General features: G+C 33.7%; 1 protein-coding gene across 1 annotated transcript; it reads left to right on the top strand.

Moving 5' to 3' along the window:
* The first annotated feature begins 11,224 nt into the window (after positions 1-11,224).
* On the top strand, positions 11,225-12,900 carry LOC107921621 (uncharacterized). Its single transcript, XM_016851452.1, has 3 exons — positions 11,225-11,325; positions 12,522-12,657; positions 12,718-12,900. The coding sequence occupies exons 1-3, from the start codon at positions 11,225-11,227 to the stop codon at positions 12,898-12,900; spliced, it is 420 nt and encodes a 139-aa protein (XP_016706941.1).
* Positions 12,901-22,285: the final 9,385 nt, after the last annotated feature.

The following is a 22,285-nucleotide window of genomic DNA, read 5'->3' as shown; positions in this document are numbered from 1 at the left end:
GCATTAAATTACCAAACCGAATAAGGAAAGGATTTAACCACTTCAATGACAGTCCGTAGTTGGCACTACTGAGTGCCACTCAGCAACTCTCAATATATTTTGCCTAAAAAATCTCCTCCTTTGGAAATTTGATGAACAAAATAAACAATATAGGAATCCAATCATTCAAATCATCATTAGCTCCCCCTTAGCACATTCCTCGCTCTACATAGCTCACTTTAGTACATAATATAGTAATTTCAACTATCAATGCTAACCTAGAATTCGCACAAACAATCAAAGGACTAAATTAGAACTAAGTAGTAGATAAGGTAAAAAGCATCAAAGTAAATCATCATAGCAAAATATCATCATAGTTCCACATCAATTCAACAATGCCACATCATGATAATCAAATGAGTACCAACATCTCAATTATACAGATCGTATTGAATAAGAGTTCAAAAGAAAAGTAAATTATCATCATAAGGTTTGATTCATCTTCAAAATCACCAACATCTTCAGAAAATGAAAACAATTTCATCAATTAGCAAAAAATACTTCACAAATAGATATCCCATCATTGCAAAAAAAAAACTCAAAACTAGCCATCTGCTTGTAGCTTCCATATGTTTCCATATATTTTCTTCTACTCCCCATCTCTTTTCCTTTACTACTCCCCCTTTTCTTCAACAAACTTGCCAATCAAAATGCTAAAGATCTTTAATCTCTTGATTAGATCAAGGAAAAATATATGTTAAAGAACATGAGGATTAAAAAAATACAACCAGGTAGGAGACGATCCATCGAATCAAGAGTACAAGACCACTAGATTAAGTGAATAACTATACAAAGATCACTTTGTAGATCCTTTCTCAATGCAACCTCATTGTCTGTAATTTTTTAATTTACCCTCTACATTGCTTGAAGGACCAGTGGGAGTTGGCACTTTAGGCTCCCTTACAACTGATGTTTCTTTATATGTGATATGTCACAAAACTAACTAAAAATACGACAAAGGCAAGTGCACCTATAGATAAATAGTATTGCTGCGATTAGTAAATATATTGTATCCATGACGACTAAAAGTACTAGTAATTATTATTTTCGTATTATTTAGCCGACAATTTGGAGTGGTTGCTTTTAAAATAAAATTACTAAATTAATTTAAATAAAGAACCCAACATAAAATAAATCAGGAAAGTAACCGACTAATAACCATTAAGAGAGACAATATGTAACAACCCGTTTTCAGTGAAATCGAAATAATGGTTTTAGAACCACAAATTCAAGGTCAAAAAAATTATTTTATGGTCTATAGTATGATTGTATTACTGTACAAAAATTTCGTTAATAAATTTTACTGTATACATGTTTAATTTGATAAAAAGGACTAAATCGCGTAAAGTGATAAACTTTGAAAATGCTCCGTAACCCTGTTCCGGCGATGGATACTAGTTAGGGGTGTTACACAATACCCAAGAAAGAATCCACATAGACTTTATCTATTATTATAAATTTGAATTAAATGATTTATTCACTTGGTATCTTGATCCGTAGAAATCCCTAAATTATGCTAATGTCTCTTCCGAGAGTACAAGCAATTGACTCTAGGTTGATTAACTGAAATTTCTTTCTAATTAAAACCATTATTATCACATTAACTTGATCTATGGATTCCTCTAATAGATTTGACTCTAATTCAGTAGATTTATGTCGTCTTATTTCTAGGATTGCATGCAACTCCACTCAATTATGCTAGATCTACTCTTAAACAATGACTTTTCCTCCTTTGATGTAAGCACACTAAACATGAATTAATATCCCAAAAATATTAAAACAAGAGATAAGAACATATAACTGAGAACAAGAATAAAGTATTTATCGCATAAAACAGAAATCAAATAATAGAATTCATCATTGGGTTCATCTTCCATATGTATCTAGGGAATTAGTTCACAATCGTGAATAAAAACATCTCAAAGTCAAAACAACCACAAAAAATAAAGAAACTCATAAAAACTTCAACAGAAATTAAAAGGAGGTTTTCAATATTGATGGAAATCTACTTTAGAGATGGCTCCAATGGTGTTCTTCGAGTTGATTTCTTCAATCTTCTCTTATGACCTCTTTCTCTGTTCTTCTATTTGGTATTTATAGACTCTAGAATGCCCAAAAAGCCTAACAATTGCATTTTTTCGTGTGTTTTAGAGGCAAGTTACAAAATCGACACGGTTTGGCACATGATCATATGTCCAGCTCGTATGGCTCACACGATCGAGTGTCCATCTCATGTGTGAAGGTCCAGCTCGTGTGGCTCTTAAAATCTATTTTTTCTGATTTTACCTCGTTTTTTGCTCCTTTCACTCCCAAATGCTATCTTAAGTATAGAAACATGAATTCAAAGGATTAGAAGAAGAAAATTCACCAAATTGTATAAATAATCATCGAAAAATACATTAAGAACGAGATTAAAATATGTTATTTTTATCACTTATCAATATGTTTATTTTGTACCACCCTAGTTTTGGCGGATTTGAAGGTTTGGATGTATAGCAGTAAACAATCTTTCTAGCGTGGTGTTATTCGCCTAAAAGATTGTTTTGGCGTATATGCACAGGTGTGTAGTAACCATCTCAAGAGTAAGTAAGAATTTGATTTTCCAATATTTTACCATGTATTAAGGAGACGTTTGCGTTAAAGGATAAAAAATGAAATATTGGATGAGTATTTGCCAAAGGTATAATACGCTTGGTTTGTATGGAATACTATGCTAGCTAAACTTTAAGTAATCTGGTTAGAAACCAAATGTATAGTTTAGCTTGATAAGTTTGATGAAGAGAACTTATTTATATTTTTCTTGGAAACTATAAGTCAATAAGAAGGTAAGTTTTGATATGCATGACACTTGTTAAATTCCATTAAGCAAGATGAATCATATGTATATGTGAGAGTATGTTCTAAAAGATGGTTCTTTTATTTTTCTTTTCCATAAATGGTATCTACTGAAACATTCCTTAAATCTGAATGTATCCTACCTCAATGATCTACAGGCTAAGGTTCTTGAATAGTAGTTACTTCGTATTAGGATAAGTACTTCAGCTCTGCATGTTAAGTTTTGAATGATAAATCTCTATTTAGTGACTGAACAGTGAGACTTTAAGTATAAGTTTTCTACACGGGATTGTCAGCTATTGAAATGATAAGAAACTTGTATGTATAAGAGTAGTAATGGTATAACTTTGTTCTTAAGCAGTGATTGTTGCTGGTTAGAGAAAGATATCTGGATCTAGAGTTTAAACTGCAGTAAGAGAAAATCAGGTGAGTTCTATACTAACTCCTGCATGTATACTGTTCATATTATGAGTCGTCTATAGAAAATTGATTGAACTATGGATTCAAATTCATGAAGAGTATAGGATTTGATGATTGGTGTACGAGTATTGAAACATTTAAGTATGACTGAGTATATATGTCTAAAATGTATGATATGAGATCTGTGTTCTATTTGAGTGTATATTAGTGAAGTAAAATGTTGAAATTAGATTGTGTCAATGCTTGAAGAGTTTGTCAAGAGAATCTGTGTTCATTCACTACAATGGTCTCTATTAGAGTCCGTCGGGACTAAAAACACAAATTATTATATAAACTCTAAAGGAAAAGTCCATGGTCATGGTAACCCTTTAAAAAAGAGCTAAGGGATGGTGATTACCTAATGGGGTTCTCTATGTGTCCCAAAACGATGATGGGCAAACCCATATGACAGTTAAGAATTTGAGTTTAGGAAAATCTATATCATAAACATGATAGCTAAGAATAGCTTTTGTGCGAACTCTGAAAGAATAGCCTTTGTGGCAAACTTTGAATGGAATGCCTTTCTGGCAAACCCTGAATGGATCGCATTAGTGGCATACTCTATTTAATTTCTTGTATGGTATATTCTACTAAGGTTATGTAGCGTGAACTGTTATGAATATCTGGTAAGTTATGAATATGAATGTTTGTCTCTATGGTAAGATATGAGTAAATTATAGTAGTTCTGTAATAAGTATGACCAAGATAAGGTATCGATATTCTTTGGAATAAGAGTTGAATAAAGTCGTAATGGTTCCATGGAAAAGAAATGTATATATGTTTGTTAAGAAGGGAATTCTTTCATAATGAAATGTAAAAATAGAAAGTTCAAGGTATTGTATCTTCTTCTAAAATTGTTCTGAATTTGAGTAAATTCTATTTTGAATTATGAGGTTCTAATATAGCATGATATGAAGTTCATTTAGATGTCATACAAAGTGAATTATTAGTATGGATATGCGTACAGAACTACATTAGGGTATGTTTGAATGTGAACCATTAGTATGAATTTTTGCGTAAGTATTCGCCAAATATATGAATCGACCCAAGTTAATGTCAGAAAGCAATTGTTTGAAATAAGAGTATAGGATAAGGAATGGATTGTTGGATGTGGTTTTTAAGGACGTGATCTATTAAGTAAGTACTATTAGAGAAGAGAGTTATGGCATGATTGGAAGGATTCCTTAGTTAATAATGTATGAATGATTAAGTATGATAAGGGTATGGCAGCTGGCGTATAAAGAAATGATAAAATTGTATAGTATCAGTGATTGTACTAGAAAGAACATATGTTTTCTCCCTACTTACTGGTTAATTTGTTCCTATTTTGTTATTTTTAGCATACATTTTAGTATTTTCAGTTTAGTAAATTGCATTTTATAACCCAGTGAATCCTGGCCTATTTTATCCTTTATTTTTCTATCTTTCTACACTAATGTCGCTGCATTAGTTAATTCCAGATTACGTCCAGAATTTTCGACATAGTTGACAGCTATCTAATAAAAGCCAACTATGCGTGAGCTCTCCAATTTGGTATAACTACCCTGTACGTACAAGTATAGAAGAATCTTGAGGGAAGGACACCTGTAAAGTTGAGGAGAACATAAAAGGTTGACGTGAGAGGAGGAAGGGTGGCTTTTTTGGCTGAACCACCATTTTCTTACCTTATTTTGAAGCTTTTGGCCATGGCAGCTTGAGCCTCCTATGGGTGAGCGAACGTGAAGACTGATGTAGATCCACTATTGACGAGGAAATCTAAGTGCAAAATAAGGAGAAATGGAGAGATCCAGTCAAGTAGCCTAGGAATAGTATTCTCCATTCTATTCTTTCTTATTTCTTTGAAAACGCTGGTGATTACTCTATGTTTTCTACTGTATGGAAGTACAATGAATGTTTTGTTAAATGTTATCTTATTAAATCTTGTTTTTATTGTTAAATCTTGAGGGTTTGAATGTTCTAAACACAAAAGTGTTATTGCAGTCACTAACACTAGAAGATGCAGTGACAGTTTGAGCTAATAAGCATTTCAGCCAAAGTTGAGTAAGAATTAAAGGAATTTAGTACACTTGTTCTTAATAGTGCCATATTGCCATCATTGGAAGGTGAGGTTAATGTTCATGGTTAATCTTAGATTAAATAAAAGAGTGGCATTTAGTAAGATATATATTAAATTTTAGTGCGTCGATAATCACTTATCTTTTATATCTTGTGAGTACTTAGTAAACTACTAAAGATTCATGTTGGGGATCTTAGTTAATCATTACCATATTTTATTTCATTATTTTTAAGATATTGCTCCAAAAATTACCCACACAATTTAATTCATTTTTTTAGCTATTGGATCGACATTAATTGACAAAGAACTACCATCCCATTAGGATCAATATCCGGCAGACTCACATTTGTCTACTATACTTGCATCGATAGTTACGCTTGCACATTTCTACTGTGACGTTAACAGCCGATCAAGTTTTTGGCGTCGCTACCAAGGAATGACGTTTGTTTGATGTTTATTTTTTTTTCTTTTGTGCTTTTTCACTTTGTTTTCCTTATATAACATTTAGTATGCACTAACTTGTTTTCTCTTTGTTGCTATTTTCCAATTTCATTTTAGGTGTTTTATGACCTGAAGCAATTCAAATTTTCTTGCTGATTTTGATCTGGAAATCTAGAGAACTGTTCAAAAAAGACTTCAAGAATAGAGAAATATGGATTTACCAAGGGACAATGCAGCTATACCCCCGATGCACCAGTAAAATATTAATAATCCACTGCTGCCGCAAAATGCTCACATCCACAATAGAACCTTACGAGATTGTGTAGTACCTGTTTTGAATGATTTACAACAAGGAGTTGTTAGACCAACAATTCAAGCTAGGAACTTTGAACTCAAGCCAGTGATGTTTCAAATGCTGAACTCCAATGGCCAATATGTTGGGCTACCACATGAAAATGCGAGAGAACATCTTAAATCATTTTTATTGATCTGTGCTTCCTTTAGTCAACAAGGCATTCCAGATGATGCCTTAAGGATGCAATTATTTCCTTATTCCTTATAAGGGAGAGTTCGCACTTGGTTTCTTGGGCTACATGCTGGATCAATTACTTCTTGGAATGCTCTAGCAATGCAATTTGTTTTGCGATTTAACCCGTCGACAATGAATGCTCTTCTTCAAAATGATATTACTACCTATAATCGGTTGGATGATGAAAATCTTCACACCACATGAGAACAATATAAATCTTTGCTTCGACATTGTCCCATTCACAATATTCAACCAAAAACACAAATCGAGATTTTTTTATAATGGTCTGAATTCTCATTCAAGGAATCTTGTCGACGCATCAGCCAATGGACTATTGTTGGACTGTACTTACAATAATGCTGTGAGAATTCTTGAGAGAATTGCTCAAAATTATTATCAATATCCCATATTTAGAGCTGCACAAGTAAAGACTACTCTAGGAGTTATTGAATTGGATGCAATATCCATGTTAAGTGCCCAAGTCTCTTCTCTCACAAACATGATTAAAACTATGCAAGGGACGGGTGATGTTGCACCTATACAGGTTGCTCAACAATTGGATATTCCTACCTTTTATTGTGAAATTTGTGGTGACAACCATAGTTATGAAGATTTTTTGCAACATGCAGAAAATACCTGTTTTGTCAGTAATATTCGCAACAATTCTTATGACAACTTTTACAACAACTCTGCACGCAACAAACAGTTTTGGGGGACTCAAAATGTTGGACAAAATTCTGTGACATTCAGATATGCGAATGCACTTACTTAGGGCAATTATAATCCACGAAAATGGAATTACAATCAACAACAGAACTACAATCAGCATCCTCAATTGTATCCACAACAAGGTTAGATACAATCACATCAAACTCAGATGCAGCCACAAATGATGAATCTGAATGCTCAATAACAGCGACAACAATAGTATACACAAGCTTGTACTTCTAACCCATTAATTGCTCTTGAGGCATTAATGCGAGAGCATATTACTCACGCAAAAGCAATTTTTCAAGGAAATTCATCTTCAACTCGAGCATTAGAGGTACAATTGGGACAGCTTGCTTCAAATATGAATACTGGACCATAAGGCTCATTACCTAGCGACACCGAAAATCCCAATCTGAGAGGGAAAGAGCACGGTAAAGCCATCACTCTTAGGAGTGGTAAACAACTGGTGAGTTGATTATAGACTGTACTATAGCATCCCTAAACAATGATGACGTAAGCCCTGATAGGAAAGGTGCATTTGAAGAGCTTGTTGATGTATCCGAAAATGAAGTATCGCAAACTGTCATTCACATGCCTTATATTCGACCCTCGAAATTGTGGACGCGACCAATAATGTTGCCGCGATCGAATGTACTTCCACCTGTACCTTTTTCACAAAGATAAAGAGGAACGAAAATGATAAATAGTATCAGCAGTTTTTGGATACACTGAAACAACTGCAGATCAACATTCCTTTAGTAGACGCTCTGGTACAAATTTCGAGTTATGGGATATTTATGAAAGACTTCTTGTCCATGAAGAAAAGCTCACTGATATTGAAATTATTGCACTCACAGAAGGCTGTAGTGCTATTTTGATAAACAAGTTGCCCCCTAAATTGAAAGATCTTGGAAGCTTTACCATTCTATGTTCGATTGGCAACCATTATTTGGGCAAGGCTTTATGTGATTTGAGAGCTAGCATGAACCTCATGCCATTATGTACTTTTAGAAAACTAGGAATTGGTCACATAAAGCGTACTATAGTGACATTGCAACTTTTAGATCCATGTTTAGCTAAACTTGAAGGACAAATCAAAGATGTTTTAGTTCGTGTGGATAAATTCATTTTTTTGGATGATTTTACCATACTTGATTACGAGGCAGACAAGGAGGTTCCCATAATCTTGACAATTGTGGTAGCACAGTTGAAGCTAGTAATTTTGAAATCAAGCATAGATGGCAAATTGAATCCTTAGACTTAACCAACAGAAAAAATCCAATTTTCAAACCATTGATTGAAGAAGCTCCTACTCTAGAATTGAAACCACTTCTCATCTCAAATACATTTTTTTGTGTGGTCACAATACTTTGCCAGTTATTGTCTCCGCAACACTGGATGAAGCATAAGAAAAGAAACTGACTCACATTCTTAAGCAATACAAACGAGCTATTTCTTGGAATATTACGGATATTTAAGGTATTATTGCTTCTTTTTTCATGCACAAAATCAAGTTAGAAGATGAAGCCAAGAAATCGATTGAACCGCAACGAAGGGTAAACGAAAAGATGAAAGAAGTTGTCAAGAAGGAAATCATAAAATGGCTTAATGCAGGAATTATTTACCCAATTTCTGATAGCAAGGGGTGAGTCTAGTGCAATGCATCCCAAAAAACTGTGGCATCACAGTGGTTCGCAATGATAAGAATGAATTAATACCTACACGCATCCCCATGGGATGGCGAGTTTGTATGGATTAGTGCAAATTGAATGCGGCCACAAAGAAGGATCATTTTCCAGTTCCCTTCATTGATCAAGTATTAGATTAGCTTACTAGAACAGCTTATTATTTCTTCCTAGTCGGCTATTCTGGGTACAATCAAATTGCAATGCACTGGAGGATCAAGAGAAAACAACTTTCACCTGCCCCTTTGGTACTTTTGCTTTTTTTCGTATGCCTTTCGGTCTTTGCAATGCACCAACCACATTTCTAAGGTGTATGATGGCAATATTCTCATATATGATCAAAGGCTCTTTAGAGGTTTTTATGGATGACTTTTTAGTTTATGGGAATGATTTTAATGATTTCACTGACAATTTGGATAAAGTACTGAAGCGATGTGAGGACACTCATCTTGTTTTGAATTGGGAAAAATGTCATTTTATAGCAACTCAAGGCATTGTGTTGGGCCATCGCATCTTTAATCAGGGTATTCAAGTAGATAAGTGAAAGGTGGAGCTCATCAAGAAATTACCCCCACCGACAAATGTGAGAGGTATTCATAGCTTTCTTGGACATGCGGGATTTTACCGGCGGTTTATTAGGGATTTTTCAAACATTGCAAAACCATTGTGCGCATTGTTGGAACATAATCAAAAGTTTCTTCTTGAAGAGGCATGTCTGGATGCCTTTATTCAGTTAAAGAAGCAGCTGGTCAATGCACTCATTGTCATTGCACCAAATTGGTCTCAACCTTTCGAGATTACGTGCGATGCAAGCAAATTTGCCGTGGGTGCAGTGCTAGGGCAACACAAGGGAAAATATTTCATGCCATTTATTATGCTAGAAAAACTATTACAAAGACTCAATTCAATTATACCACCACAGAGAAAGAATTGTTAGCCGTAGTGTTCACTTCCGACAAGTTTCGCTCTTATCTTGTCAGCGCAAAAGTTACAGTATTCACTGATCAGTTGGCGTTGCGATATCTCTTTGCGAAGATAGATGTCAAACCAAGACTGATACGATGAATTTTATGGTTGCAAGAATTTGACATCGAGATAAAAGATCGAAAGGGGTCAGAGAATCAAGTTGCAAATTATTTGTCTAGATTGGAAATTGGCAGCGAAAACAGGAAAATACTTCAAATTGTTAACACATTCCCTGATGAGATGTTATTCGCTGTCAATGCAACTCCTTGGTATTCAAATTTGTTTAATTACTTGGTGGGTGAAAGCTCCCATTGAGTATCAAGGTCCATAAAAAAGAAAGATTTCTTTGTGATGTAATGAGTCGTATTTATTCAATGTATGCAATGATAACATTATTCAGCGTTGTGTTCTGGAAGGGGAGATGTTCTCAATTCTGAAGCACTGTCATGATGCTCCTTATGGAAGTCATTTCGGCGGTATGAGAACTGCTGCTAAGGTTATCCAATCAGGATTTTACTGGCCATCATTGTTCAAGGATGCTCATAACTTTATGAATCAATACGATAAATGTCTGCGCACCAGTTCTATTTCTTGACGTAATAAATTGTTGCAACAGCCAATTATAGAAGTTGAATTGTTCGATGTTTGGGGAATGGATTTTATGGGACCGTTTCCAAGTTCATTTTGAAATATTTATTTATTAGTCACTGCTGACTATGTCTCGAAGTGGGTAGAGGCTATTGTTGTCCTAAAGGATAATGCAAGGACAGTGCTTAAAGTTTTTCACAAGTATATACTCACCCATTTTGGTACACTAAAGGCATTAATTAGTGATTAGGGTACACATTTCCATTGCAACCACGTGCCAGCCGCATTAAAGAGATATGCAGTTAATCACATAATGGCCACTACTTATCATCCACAAACCAATGGACAAGCTAAAGTTTCCTCATGGTGCGGTCACAGTTCGAGATATACGTGATGGACACCAGTTCAAAGTCAATAGACAGAGATTGAAACACTATTTTGGAAATAAAAATCAAGAGCAAACAGAGACCATTAATTTGGTCCAAACATTTTAAAATTTAAATTTATTACTCTGAGATTACATCTTATTTTATTCCTATTTTGTAAAGCTTTTTTATTTCCCTTTTGCAGAATAATAAGGTACCAATGTTGACACAAAAAGATTTGGTTGTCAACGTATTCCGTACCACTGTGTTACCATTGATCGGAATTAAGGGAAATTTAATCTTCACCGTTGGATCAAAACCCACCCAGCTGTTTGATTTGTTTGAGTAGGCACAATTTTTATAGGATGCAACTCTTCCCGCTAGCTTTGTATGTCTCCACAAAACATCACGAGTCTACATCTTCCTCTTTCACTCCCTATAAAGTCTACATCGCTGTGTCGACTGCAAATCATCCAAGCAACCATTTTTATTTTTTTCCTTACTCAAGATCCTACCTTTTTCACTTAAAATCGTCTTCCCTCCACAAAAGATGGCAAGAATAAGATGTTTGACCAAGAAAGCCAACAAATCCATTGAAGAACATGCGTCCTCTGCTACCGCAGTTTGTGAGTCAGAACCCTCCAAACCAGCGTAAAAAAAGGAACCAGTAATCTTTCTGAATAAAGAAGCAAGGGAACGAATTTAAGACAACATATTGCACCAAAATTTTCCCCCCAAACAAGGCATTTCCCTATCACCGACCCATTTCTAAACTAAAATGGGGAAATTTCTGAGCACACCCTGGAAGCCTTTCCCCTTCGCTTGTACATGAGTTCTATATCAATCTGTATGACCAAGAATTAGAGTTTATTTTTGTTCGTGAAGTTCTCATTCAATGGGATGCCAAAACAATCAATGAGCTGTACAAAATTACGGTCAATGTCGACGAACACTCCGATTTCTTTGTGAAAATAACGGACAAAAAAAAGGAACCTGTTGTTACAAGACTTGTGTATTGAAGAAGCAGTGTGGACAGGGTCACATTCAAAGAATTTTACGATGTACTGCCATTTCCTAACGCTACACAGTAAAATCTGGTTTCACTTTGTTAACTACAAGGTAGAAGAATTGATGTCGACACAATACTCCATCGATAAATTACTGAATGTGCCACTAGGCAGACCGGTATTTTGGTTTCCAATCATTGGTCATGCCATTGTGTCAGGAGAAAGGAATTGTAGCCCGAGGAGATGAAAAATTATGGATAATAAGGGTCCAATTAATAAAGCCTCTGTCGAAAGAATGAGTCGTGCCACAAAAACACCACTAAAAAGGCAGGAACTAGCAAGACAAAGAAGGGCAAAGCTAAAGCTGACAGTAAAGGAACTACCTTGCATACAATGACATCTTTATGGCGTAAAATGAAAGATGTTGTGAAAATGGTTTCTTCCATCAGCAATGGGAAAATCAAACTTGTTGCTATAATTGAGGATATAGAGAACTCTTAGAATTTGTTTTATGCTTATACTAAAGCCTAGAATAGTTCCATTGTAGCCAAATTAAGCCAATTAAGCCCATCTCTAATGCCGGACTTCCCAGTGTTTCGAGCAATCATTCAAAACTATGAGCATTCATCTGCGAATGACGAATTCGAGGATCGAGATTGATCGGTAGCATTTTCTCCCATCATGCAAGTCTTTGATAATGACAAATAAGAAGAATCTAAGGAAATTAAGGAATGTCTGCACAAGATTGATAGCTTGTTCGAGGATGGTATTTTTACTGATAAAGAGGACAATATTGTTGACAAGGAAGCTGCTACTGTAGAGTGGAAATTGTTGCTGAAGAAAAAAAGTTGTTGAAGAAGAGAAAGAAAGAGAAGAGAAAGATTTTGATGTGAACATTTTCGCTGCACTCGAATCTGTGGGTGCAAATATTGAAAATCTAGAACTAGATGGAGCGAGACCGACAAAAGTTGCTAAGGTCACTCGTTAGGAGCAGGATTACTTATTGGCAATAGTGGTCTACACTAAACCGCTTCAGGTGGCCTCTCCCATACAAGATGCAACCGATGATGCCGGGGCTGAGCCAGAACATGAGGAGCAATTCGAAAACTATGAAAAGTCCAAAGACAAGAAAAGGAAGCTCTCCAAGGATAAGACGGAGGAGAACAAAAGGAGAAGGAAGAAACATCGTGCAGCCACAGCAATGGCTGCGGATAACTGAGTTATTTTTATTTTAGAGTTGTAGTTGTAGTTTTCATGCATTGCATATAGCTGTAAGTCACATTTTGTTTAGTGCACATTGTCATTATATTTTTATTATCATTACATATTCATGTCAGTGCATTGGAGACAATGCAATCTTTAAGTTTGGGGGAATGTATACAGGATTTGGAAATACACCTATATTTCAAAAAAAATTGAAGCATGCAAGGTTTATGCATAATTGTTCGAAAATTTTGCTTACATTTGATGCTTAATTCTTGGATCATGTGAATTGTCAATGAATGAGTTGGATAAATTTGATTGAATGTTGTATCTTCAATATTTTGTTGAATGATTTAGGTTGCATCAGTAATAAATGACTAGTAGCATTCCTTGAATCTTGAATGAAACTGTCTTTTTCAGTTGCGTATATATATAGTTATAAATAAGAGACACTCTAAATTGGGTGTACTGTGGAATGCTAAAAAGGGAACACTCCAATACAAGTGTTAGAAAAATGAATTTGGCCAAATGCCGTCGCTGCATGGGTGTGTGTTTGCGCAATTACATACTCCCTAGGGTTTTGTTGCACCCAATCATTACTTCTTAGGAACAAGGGTACAGTAATGCAATGCTATATCTTATTCCAAAAAAAAAGATATATAAATACTTAGTACTGTACAATAAATGCTATATTGGTAGATAGAATTTAAGATTTGAAGCATGATGCTGGCCTTGATGAAAGTGCAATCTTACTCATTCATGCATATGTATCGTTTATGCAAGATTATTTTTTTCATCTAAATGTGATTCATTCATTGAGAATTTAGATGGTTCAAGTTGCTAGAACGATCATTTGCCTTAGAAAATTTTTTGTAGCCTTGCTAGTTTCTGTTTTACTTGAGGACAAGTAAAAACTCAAGCATGGGGGTGTGATTGTACTAGAAAGAACATATGTTTTCTCCCTACTTATTGGTTAATTTGTTCCCATTTAGTTATATTTAGCATAAATTTTAGCATTTTTAGTTTAGTAAATTTCATTTTATAACCCAGTGAATCCTAGCCTATTTTATTCTTAATTTTGCTATCTTTTACACTAATGTCACTGCATTAGTTAATTCCAGATTGAGTTCAGAATTGTCACCGCAGTTGACAGTTGTCCGATAAGAGCCAACCATACGTGAGCTATCCAACCTGGTATAATTGCCTTGTATGTACAAGTATAGAAGAATCCTGAGGGAAGGACACCTATACAATTGAAATGAACATAAAAGGTTGACATGAGAGGAGGAAGGAAGGATTTTTTGGCTAAACGAAGATTGCGACCATGGCAGCTTGAGCCTCCTACGTGTGAGCCAACATGAAGACTAATGCAGATGCATTTCTGACGAGGAAATCTAAGTACAGAACAAGGAGAAATGGAGAGATCCATTTGAGTAGCCTAGGAATAGTATTCTCCATTTTATTCTTTCTTATTTCTTTGAAAATGCTGGTGATTACTTTATGTTTTCTACTGTATGGAAGTACAATGAATACTTTGTTAAATGTTATATTATTAAATCTTGTTTTTATTGTTTAATCTTGGGGGTTTGAATGTTCTAAACATGGAAGTGTTATTGCTGTCACGAACACTAGAAGCTGCAGTAACAATTTGAGCTAATAAGCATTTCAGTGGAAGTTAAGTAAAAACTAAAGGAATTTACTCCACTTGTTCATAATAGTGCCATATTCCCATCATCGGAAGGTGAGGTTAACGTACATGCTTAAGTCCCAGATTAAATAAAGAGTGGAGTTTGGTAAGATATACATTAAATTTTATTGCGTCTGCAATCACCTATCTTTTGCACCTTGTCAGTACTTAGTATACTGTTGAAGATTCATGTTGGGATCCCAAATTATAATTACCATATTTTATTTCAATTTTTTTAAGATATTGCTCTGAAAATTACCCACACAATTTAATTCATTTTTTTAGCTATTGCATCCACATTAATAGACAAAGAACTACCATTCCTGTGGGATCGATATCTGACAAACTCACATCTGTCTACTATACTTGCATTGACAGTGTACGCTTGCACATTTCTGTTGTGACGTTAACAGTCGATCAACCAGCCAAAGTAAATGGCACAAAGTAATAGTTCACTCATAACAATTTCTACAAGATTGGAAAACCTCTATCAAGGTATGGTTAATGAGCTCACTAAGTACGCTTGTACTTACAAAGTTGTTATTTCTTTTCCAGGTTTTTTGAGAAGACGCTTCGCTTGGAGGGACAACGCCAAGAGTACGCCAAGTTGGTGGTGGAGTAGGTTGTTATGCATACAATAAAATTATGTAGTCTTGAATACACCCTTCAAGTCTATCTTAAAATCTTTTTCTATCTTGTTAATAGCTGTAACAAATCTGATGTAATATGTTATTTATCCTATATATATATCATTTTAAATTTCCAAATGTTAAGTTTTTCTTTTGGGACTTCAAATAACAGATTTGCAATAAATTAAAAATTGTAAACTATTTTTCCTAAATATTCTATAACGTTTAGTGACACCCAAGGTTCAGACCTAGTAAATCGAGTCGGGTTCAGGGCATTACATGTTTTGTCTAATCATCACCTGCCTACTTAGCTGGCTCTACAGTAACATGCTTACCCTCCAACCATTTAAGAGAGAATTTAAGCTTAGGAACTATCGTTTCACATCTTTTAGTAATTTTTACAATCTTTGGATTTTGCAACATTAGTAATTGAAACTCAAATATGGAAATGGTAAGAGGTGTCTAGCATGTACCATCTCAGCATGACTTACCACTTGATCGAATACCAGTTGAGTCACATCGAACCCAATCATCTCCATTATTTTTCTAATCAACACAACAACCTTTGAAGTCACAACATCCCTCTGAGTGTTTAGGACTCAATTTCTTGTTGGAATAGCAAACAAGGTAGCATACACGGTGTTCAAAGAATAAGCTCTAATGCTTCATTTTTCAGTCCATGACTGATAGATTTTTTTGGTAATGGCAGCAATAGTGGTGGCCAAGGACTCATCCAGTTCGACCAGGTTCCTATTGTTGCACCTGAGCACTTTTTGAATCAGTTCTTGGTTGAACTCATACCAATGGCTTCTAGCATACACCTTTCGGTACAATTTGCTTCTAGGGTTAGTAATCAAAATGAACAAATTTGTATAGAACTCCAGCACAAGCTTTTTTAGATATGGCTTCGCAAATTCCATAATTCCCATTAAGCCATTGTTGGTCAGAAGGGTGTCCATGTCATACTCAACATAACTAACATCCTCGATGTTTCATGGATAACATAATATCTTCCAATGCATTTGCATTATCCACTACATTATCAAGCACTGAAAATACACCATTATTCTTCATCTTCTTTGTTCTTAGGATGGTAAACTTTGTTTTCACAAGCTTCCTAGCCTTTGATGATATGATTTTCTTCAAAGGAACATTCTCCTCAAAAATCAAATCAAAACTAGAACTAGACTCAAAACCAGAGAATGACTCATTAGATGAGTAAGAATCCTCCTCACTCAAAATTTCTTTTTCTTTCTTTCTCTTCTAAGATTTCTTTAGGACAACATGAGCCTTCCCTGTTTTCTTTTTTTGCTCTTAGCCTGAGTTTGTAGTTTTCTGTTTGCTACAAATTTGGCTATTCTCCTTAAGGTAGTAGAGGATTTGGCAACTTATTTAGTTATTTTTGTGACTACAATATCATTAGGATACTCCTCAAAAATATTATTAATAGGTACATTTTTAGTCACACGAGTCTCAGACTTCACTATATTAATGAAAAACTCAAACTTATCAATAACACTTGTAGAGGAAATAAAATTAACATTTAACACAAAATTAACAAGTGTTTTATCAAGGATAGGATCAATATTACCTTGAAAAACCAATGCATCAATCAATGTATCAATCTTCTTTTGTAACATGGGCTGATGCTTTAGAATAAAGGAATTTACAAATAGATCAATAATCTCTACTATGGTTTACTAAGTAGAGCTATCTTCACCCACTTCTTTCTCCTCTAGTAGGCCTCTTTAAGCATCTAAAGTGCCAACGGTAGTAGGCACTACCACCTATTCTGCTTTTTCTTCTATATAGGGCTCTGGTTCAAGGTTCCAAAAGCCTTCTTCTTTACCTTTCATTCTTTTTTGAACCTTTTCGTATTCTTCTTTGGAAGTGATTTTTGTTCTTTCCATTGTGAATGAGAAAAAAGATAATGAAGAATAACATAAATTGAAGAATGAAAAACTTTAAGCAATAACAACTTAGATAGAAAATAAGTTTAGTAGAGTCACTCTATTTTGATAACACTTTTGGAAATATAATCAAATCAATTTCAAATCTCACATTTATGAAGAGAATCACATTCATCACCAGTACTTGAAAAACACATTTTCCCTCCAACATTTGGTGAGATAAAAAAAATCTGAAAAATATATAAAAAATCTAAAAAATATCCATTTCTAACAAATTTTTGAACAAAAAATAACCTTCAACAAAGCGACATCAGGCTTCTATGTTTGGATGCCTTCCATACTTCCTCGAGTCATTTAGACTCAGCTTGTAACGACCTGGTTTCCCACAATTTTTAGTACTATTGAAAATCGGATCATTACATGACACACACCAATAGAAGACCTAAAATTCTCAAACCTAATTGTATCCAATGGTTTAATAAACAAATCAACTAGTTGATCTTGTGTAGACATGACTGTCAGCTCAACATCACTATTCTCAATCAATTCTCTTACGAAATGGTGCCTTATATCTATATGTTTTTTGCTCGAATGTTGCACTGGATTCTTGGAAATATTAATGGAAATTATGTTATCACACCAAAAAATGACCATCTTGAAATCAATACCAAAGTCCTTCATCATTTATTTCATCCATAGCAATGGAGCACAACAACTCCTTGCAGCAATGTACTCATCTTCTACAATAGACTATAAAATCGAAACTTGCTTCTTATTGTACCATGACACCAAGTTCGAACCAAGATAGAAAGAACCTTTTGATGTACTCTTCCTATCATCAATGTTACCAGCCCAGCCAGTATCACTGTAACCAACCAGACTCATAGTGTTATCCTTTGAGACCCAAATTCTCAAATCAGTGGTACCATTGGCATATTGAGTAATCATCTTCACAACTTTAACATGAGACACTCTTGGACTTGTCTGGTACCTTGTATGTACTCCTATACTAAATGACAAATTAGGTCTATTGCTAGTAAGGTATAAGAGACTACCAATCATGCTTCTATAAGTGGTCTCTGAAGTTGGCACTCCCTTATCATCTTTGGACAATTTCTCACCAATATCCATAGGTATCCTAGTTGTTTAGTACTCTTCATCCCAAACTTTTTCACCAGATTCTTTGTATACTTTTCTTGTGAAAGAAAAGTTTCATCCTTCAATTGTTTAATATGGAATCCAAAGAAATAGTTGAATTCTCCTACTATACTCATCTCGGATTCACCCTATATAATCGATAATTTTGGATGATTTGATTCTGGTTATAATAGCATGTACAAGTGAAATTGGTTAACGTTAGCTCATTAATGTTTTGATTTTGATTGGTTATAAATATGAATGCTTGATGAAAAGAAAAGTCTGAAAATTAATTAGTAAACTCTGGTAATCTATAACCCTATTCTGGCGATAGATACGAGTTAGGGGTGTTATAATTATTAGAATCAGAGCTACAGTTTAGTCGATTCTCGGACCGGACGTAGCATATGTAAAGTTTGGAATATACATGTCATTATATAACCTGTGATAGTGTGATATCTCCCGACCTTGATGAGTTTTGTTTTACTTATAGATAGATATACTTTTTAACTTAGCTAATTTCGATAATATTGAAAGCATTATGTGAAAAGTGTACAAGTGGTATGCATGTATTTTGATGTTTTATGGAAGAATATGAATGTTTGGAGTGTGATAAACAACTTGAACTAAGTGATTTTTGATAAAAACACATAAAAGGACTAATTTGGAAAAGTTATAAAATATGTCATAAGTGTGTGAATAAGTGAAAATTGTGGATTGAAATTGTCATAAAATGGTTTGGCTAGTCCTAAAATGCAAGGAAATTGAATAAAACTTATTTTACGAGCCTAGGGGAAAAATTGTAATTTTATGAAACTTTAGGGGGAAAAAAGGTAATTTTTCCAAAGTATGATTTTTGGACTGGAATGAATAGTGTGAATGTTATATAAGTTAAATGTATTGTTATAAATCAAGAAAGACGAGAAATTGAAATTGATCGATAAAAAGAGAGTGAGAAAAAGAGGAAAATTCCTGAATAAACCTTCGGAATAAAAAGGGATACGAATGAAATGACAAAAATGATCACATGTGTGACACGGACTGTGTGTAGGCCACTATGTAAAAGTGAAAGTGATGGTCATGTGTGTAGTACTATGTGCAGGCTACTACGTGTACCGAAATGATGGGTCGCATGTGTAGTACTATGTGCAGACTACTATGCGTACCAGATAGCTTCGATCACGTGTGTAGTAATATGTGCAAGCTATTACATTTATCAGATGGAAATGGTCACATGTGTAGTACTATGTGTAGGCTACTATGTGAACCGGGTACCATTAACTATAAAGGTGGTTGCTATGTGCTGATTCCACCGTGTTTCTGTTATTATTCCGAAGTGTTCATCGGGAAATTGACTAAGTAAAAATACGTGAGATCATGTAATGACTAAGTGGAATATAATTTGAAAATGTGAATTGAATATGAAAATGTGAATAGAAAGCATGAACTAAATGTTTATGAGACAAATAATGGCTCAATGTGATAGTATATGATATTAACTAATGAAAGAATTATTATTAGAAATATATTATTGAATTTAATACTCAGTTTGGATTGAACGCGGGATTGAGTATAACTGGGTTATGGCACATTGAACGTAAGACCATGGTTGGACCATGGTAGTATAGATACATGTGTAAGACCATAGTTGGACTACAGCACAAAAAGAACAATGTACTCATATCTGTAAGCCGTTCTTCGATTCAGTAAGAAATGGTAAGAGACTTATGTGATTGAAATAAAAATTTCGAAATTAATATTGATAAGGTATTTGACAAGGAAATTATGTATATTGAGACAAGTAATAAACTCAAGTGTGACATATTGAGAAAATAAGTTTATCAAAGTTGAATTTATATGTAATATGTGCAAGTATGCTAACCAGTAGTGTTGCTTGATGCTTAGGCAAGTGCCAAGCTATTGGTTGAATGGTAATATGATTATTTATATAATGCATTGAATTGGTAAGTATTTAAGTGAAAATATGCCAGCGCTCACTAAAAAGTGGTAAGGTTTAAATTATGCAATTTCTTATGAAATGATTTATCATACGATCAATTCAAAAAAAAACTTTGCTTAAATGCATTAGCTTGTGACCATGGTTTAATGATATGTTTATGACTTGTGTGTCATGTATATGGAATAAGTGTGGAAAGTAAAGAAATGTAAATATAAATAAAGAAATTTGGAAGAGTATAAAGTTGTTTAAAATCCTATATTGCTAGGGATAAAACGAACAAGTAATGATGTGGATTTATTTACCTTGTGAGTTGATGAATATAGCCACATTGGCATTGTAGTATCAATATTAAATTATTCTTGATATTTATAAATTTCATATTTGAAATGAATGGACATGATTAAAGTTTATACGAGCTTACTAAGCATTTATTGCTTACATACTTGTTAATAGGGGTAAATAAGTGAAATTACAAAATGAATGAAATTGATCGATTGATTTATTTAAGAAATGAGAAAGTTGAAATTGTGAGTTAAATGGAGACTGAAAATAAAGGACATGAACCAAAGGTTCACAAGATGATTAAATTCAGTTTGAGGATATACGATATTAATTTGATTAATTTTTATTGTTTAAAATTTGAAGATGACGTATGAATTAATATATATACCAATAAATCATTATATGTTTGATATTTAAAGAAAATTGAGAATGTATATTAATTATGAATTTCCTTGTAAATTTAGCAAAAAGGAAACATAGGATTATGTGAATAACTCCAAAAGTAATCTGCTAAAGGTCTTCTATTCTTATGGAAAGGAAAATGAAGTTCATGATCAAAAGAAAACAAGGAAATTTCAAGGACGAAATTTATTTTAAGCGGGAGAGAAATGTAATACCCCGAAAATTACTACAGTAAAAAGTAAGATAATATTCCTCATATAGTAAATTAAGGAAATAAAGTGATAAAAAGGGTAATTTTGAGTTATGTCAGCATTAAGAAGTAAATTATGACATATTAATTCAAGAAAGGATTAAATCGTAAAAGTGAGAAATATTGTTGCCCAAGGGTAAATACTCAAAATTTGAGGGGTTAAAGTGCAAATATGAAAAAGTTGAAGGACCAATAGTGAAAATATTTTAAGGTTGGAATAATCTAGAAACTAAGGAAAATGAATGAATTAGGACCAAATTGAATAGGTGAAGAATTATGAGGGACTAAATCATAATTTTACCAAATTAAGTAATGACTCAAGGATGGAATTTTAAAAAATCATAAAGGGTAAAATGGTCATTTAGAAGGGAGAGAAATCTAGAAGATAATGATGATTTTGGAGATATTTTAGATTAATTAAATAAATAAATATTAGTTTATTAATATTTTAATTTGATTTTTAAATGATATTTTATTATTATTTTATTTTATTATTTAATATACATATAAGTGGAAAGAAAGATGAAAAGGAACCAACCCACCATCTTTTCCATGCAATTCACATTAAAAGAGAAGAGAAGAAAGACAGTTTTGCTTTCTTTACAATTTGGTCCTTCCACCAAAAGAATTCACCATTTTCAATTAGAAATCAAAAGAATTTTCATAGCCATCAAGAGAGAAAGATAACAATGAGACTATGAGAAGCTAGAATATCAAGTTGGATTCAAGAAATTGAAGCTGGAGGAGAGAGAAAATCAAGTTAAATGTTGAAATCAATCGGACAAGGTAAGAACATTGAGATTTCAATATATTTTAAAGTTTGATATTATGGAAATAGCATGAAAAAGATGTTATAGTAGAGTTTTCTTATATAAATTCTTATGTTCTTGATATATTAGTGAAGAGAAATAAGTGAAAGTGATGGGAAATATTATAGAGAAAGGGAATAAGGAAGTTATAAACTTAGTAATTAACATTTTGCACTAAAATAGTTTTGGACAGCAGCAATAGGTTAACTTTGAAAAATCACAATAAATTGTGGAAATGAAATTAGAGGATGAAAAACAATATGAAATTAAATATTATTGAGTCTAGTTTCTCATAGAAGAAACGGTGTAAGTAATGGAATTGTAAATCATGAGAT

The sequence above is a fragment of the Gossypium hirsutum genome, chromosome D01 (assembly GCF_007990345.1).
Source record: "Gossypium hirsutum isolate 1008001.06 chromosome D01, Gossypium_hirsutum_v2.1, whole genome shotgun sequence".
Lineage (NCBI taxonomy): Eukaryota > Viridiplantae > Streptophyta > Magnoliopsida > Malvales > Malvaceae > Gossypium > Gossypium hirsutum.
This window is presented reverse-complemented; position numbering and strand designations above follow the sequence as displayed.

Bases quoted from the DNA above. Each gene is read 5' to 3' on its own strand.
- LOC107921621 (XM_016851452.1), top strand. From the start codon at position 11,225: ATGGCAAGAATAAGATGTTTGACCAAGAAAGCCAACAAATCCATTGAA. The intron at 11,326-12,521 runs GTAAAAAAAGGA...TTGTTGCTGAAG, and splicing joins TCAGAACCCTCCAAACCAGC to AAAAAAAGTTGTTGAAGAAG. The intron at 12,658-12,717 runs GTCACTCGTTAG...AAACCGCTTCAG, and splicing joins GACCGACAAAAGTTGCTAAG to GTGGCCTCTCCCATACAAGA.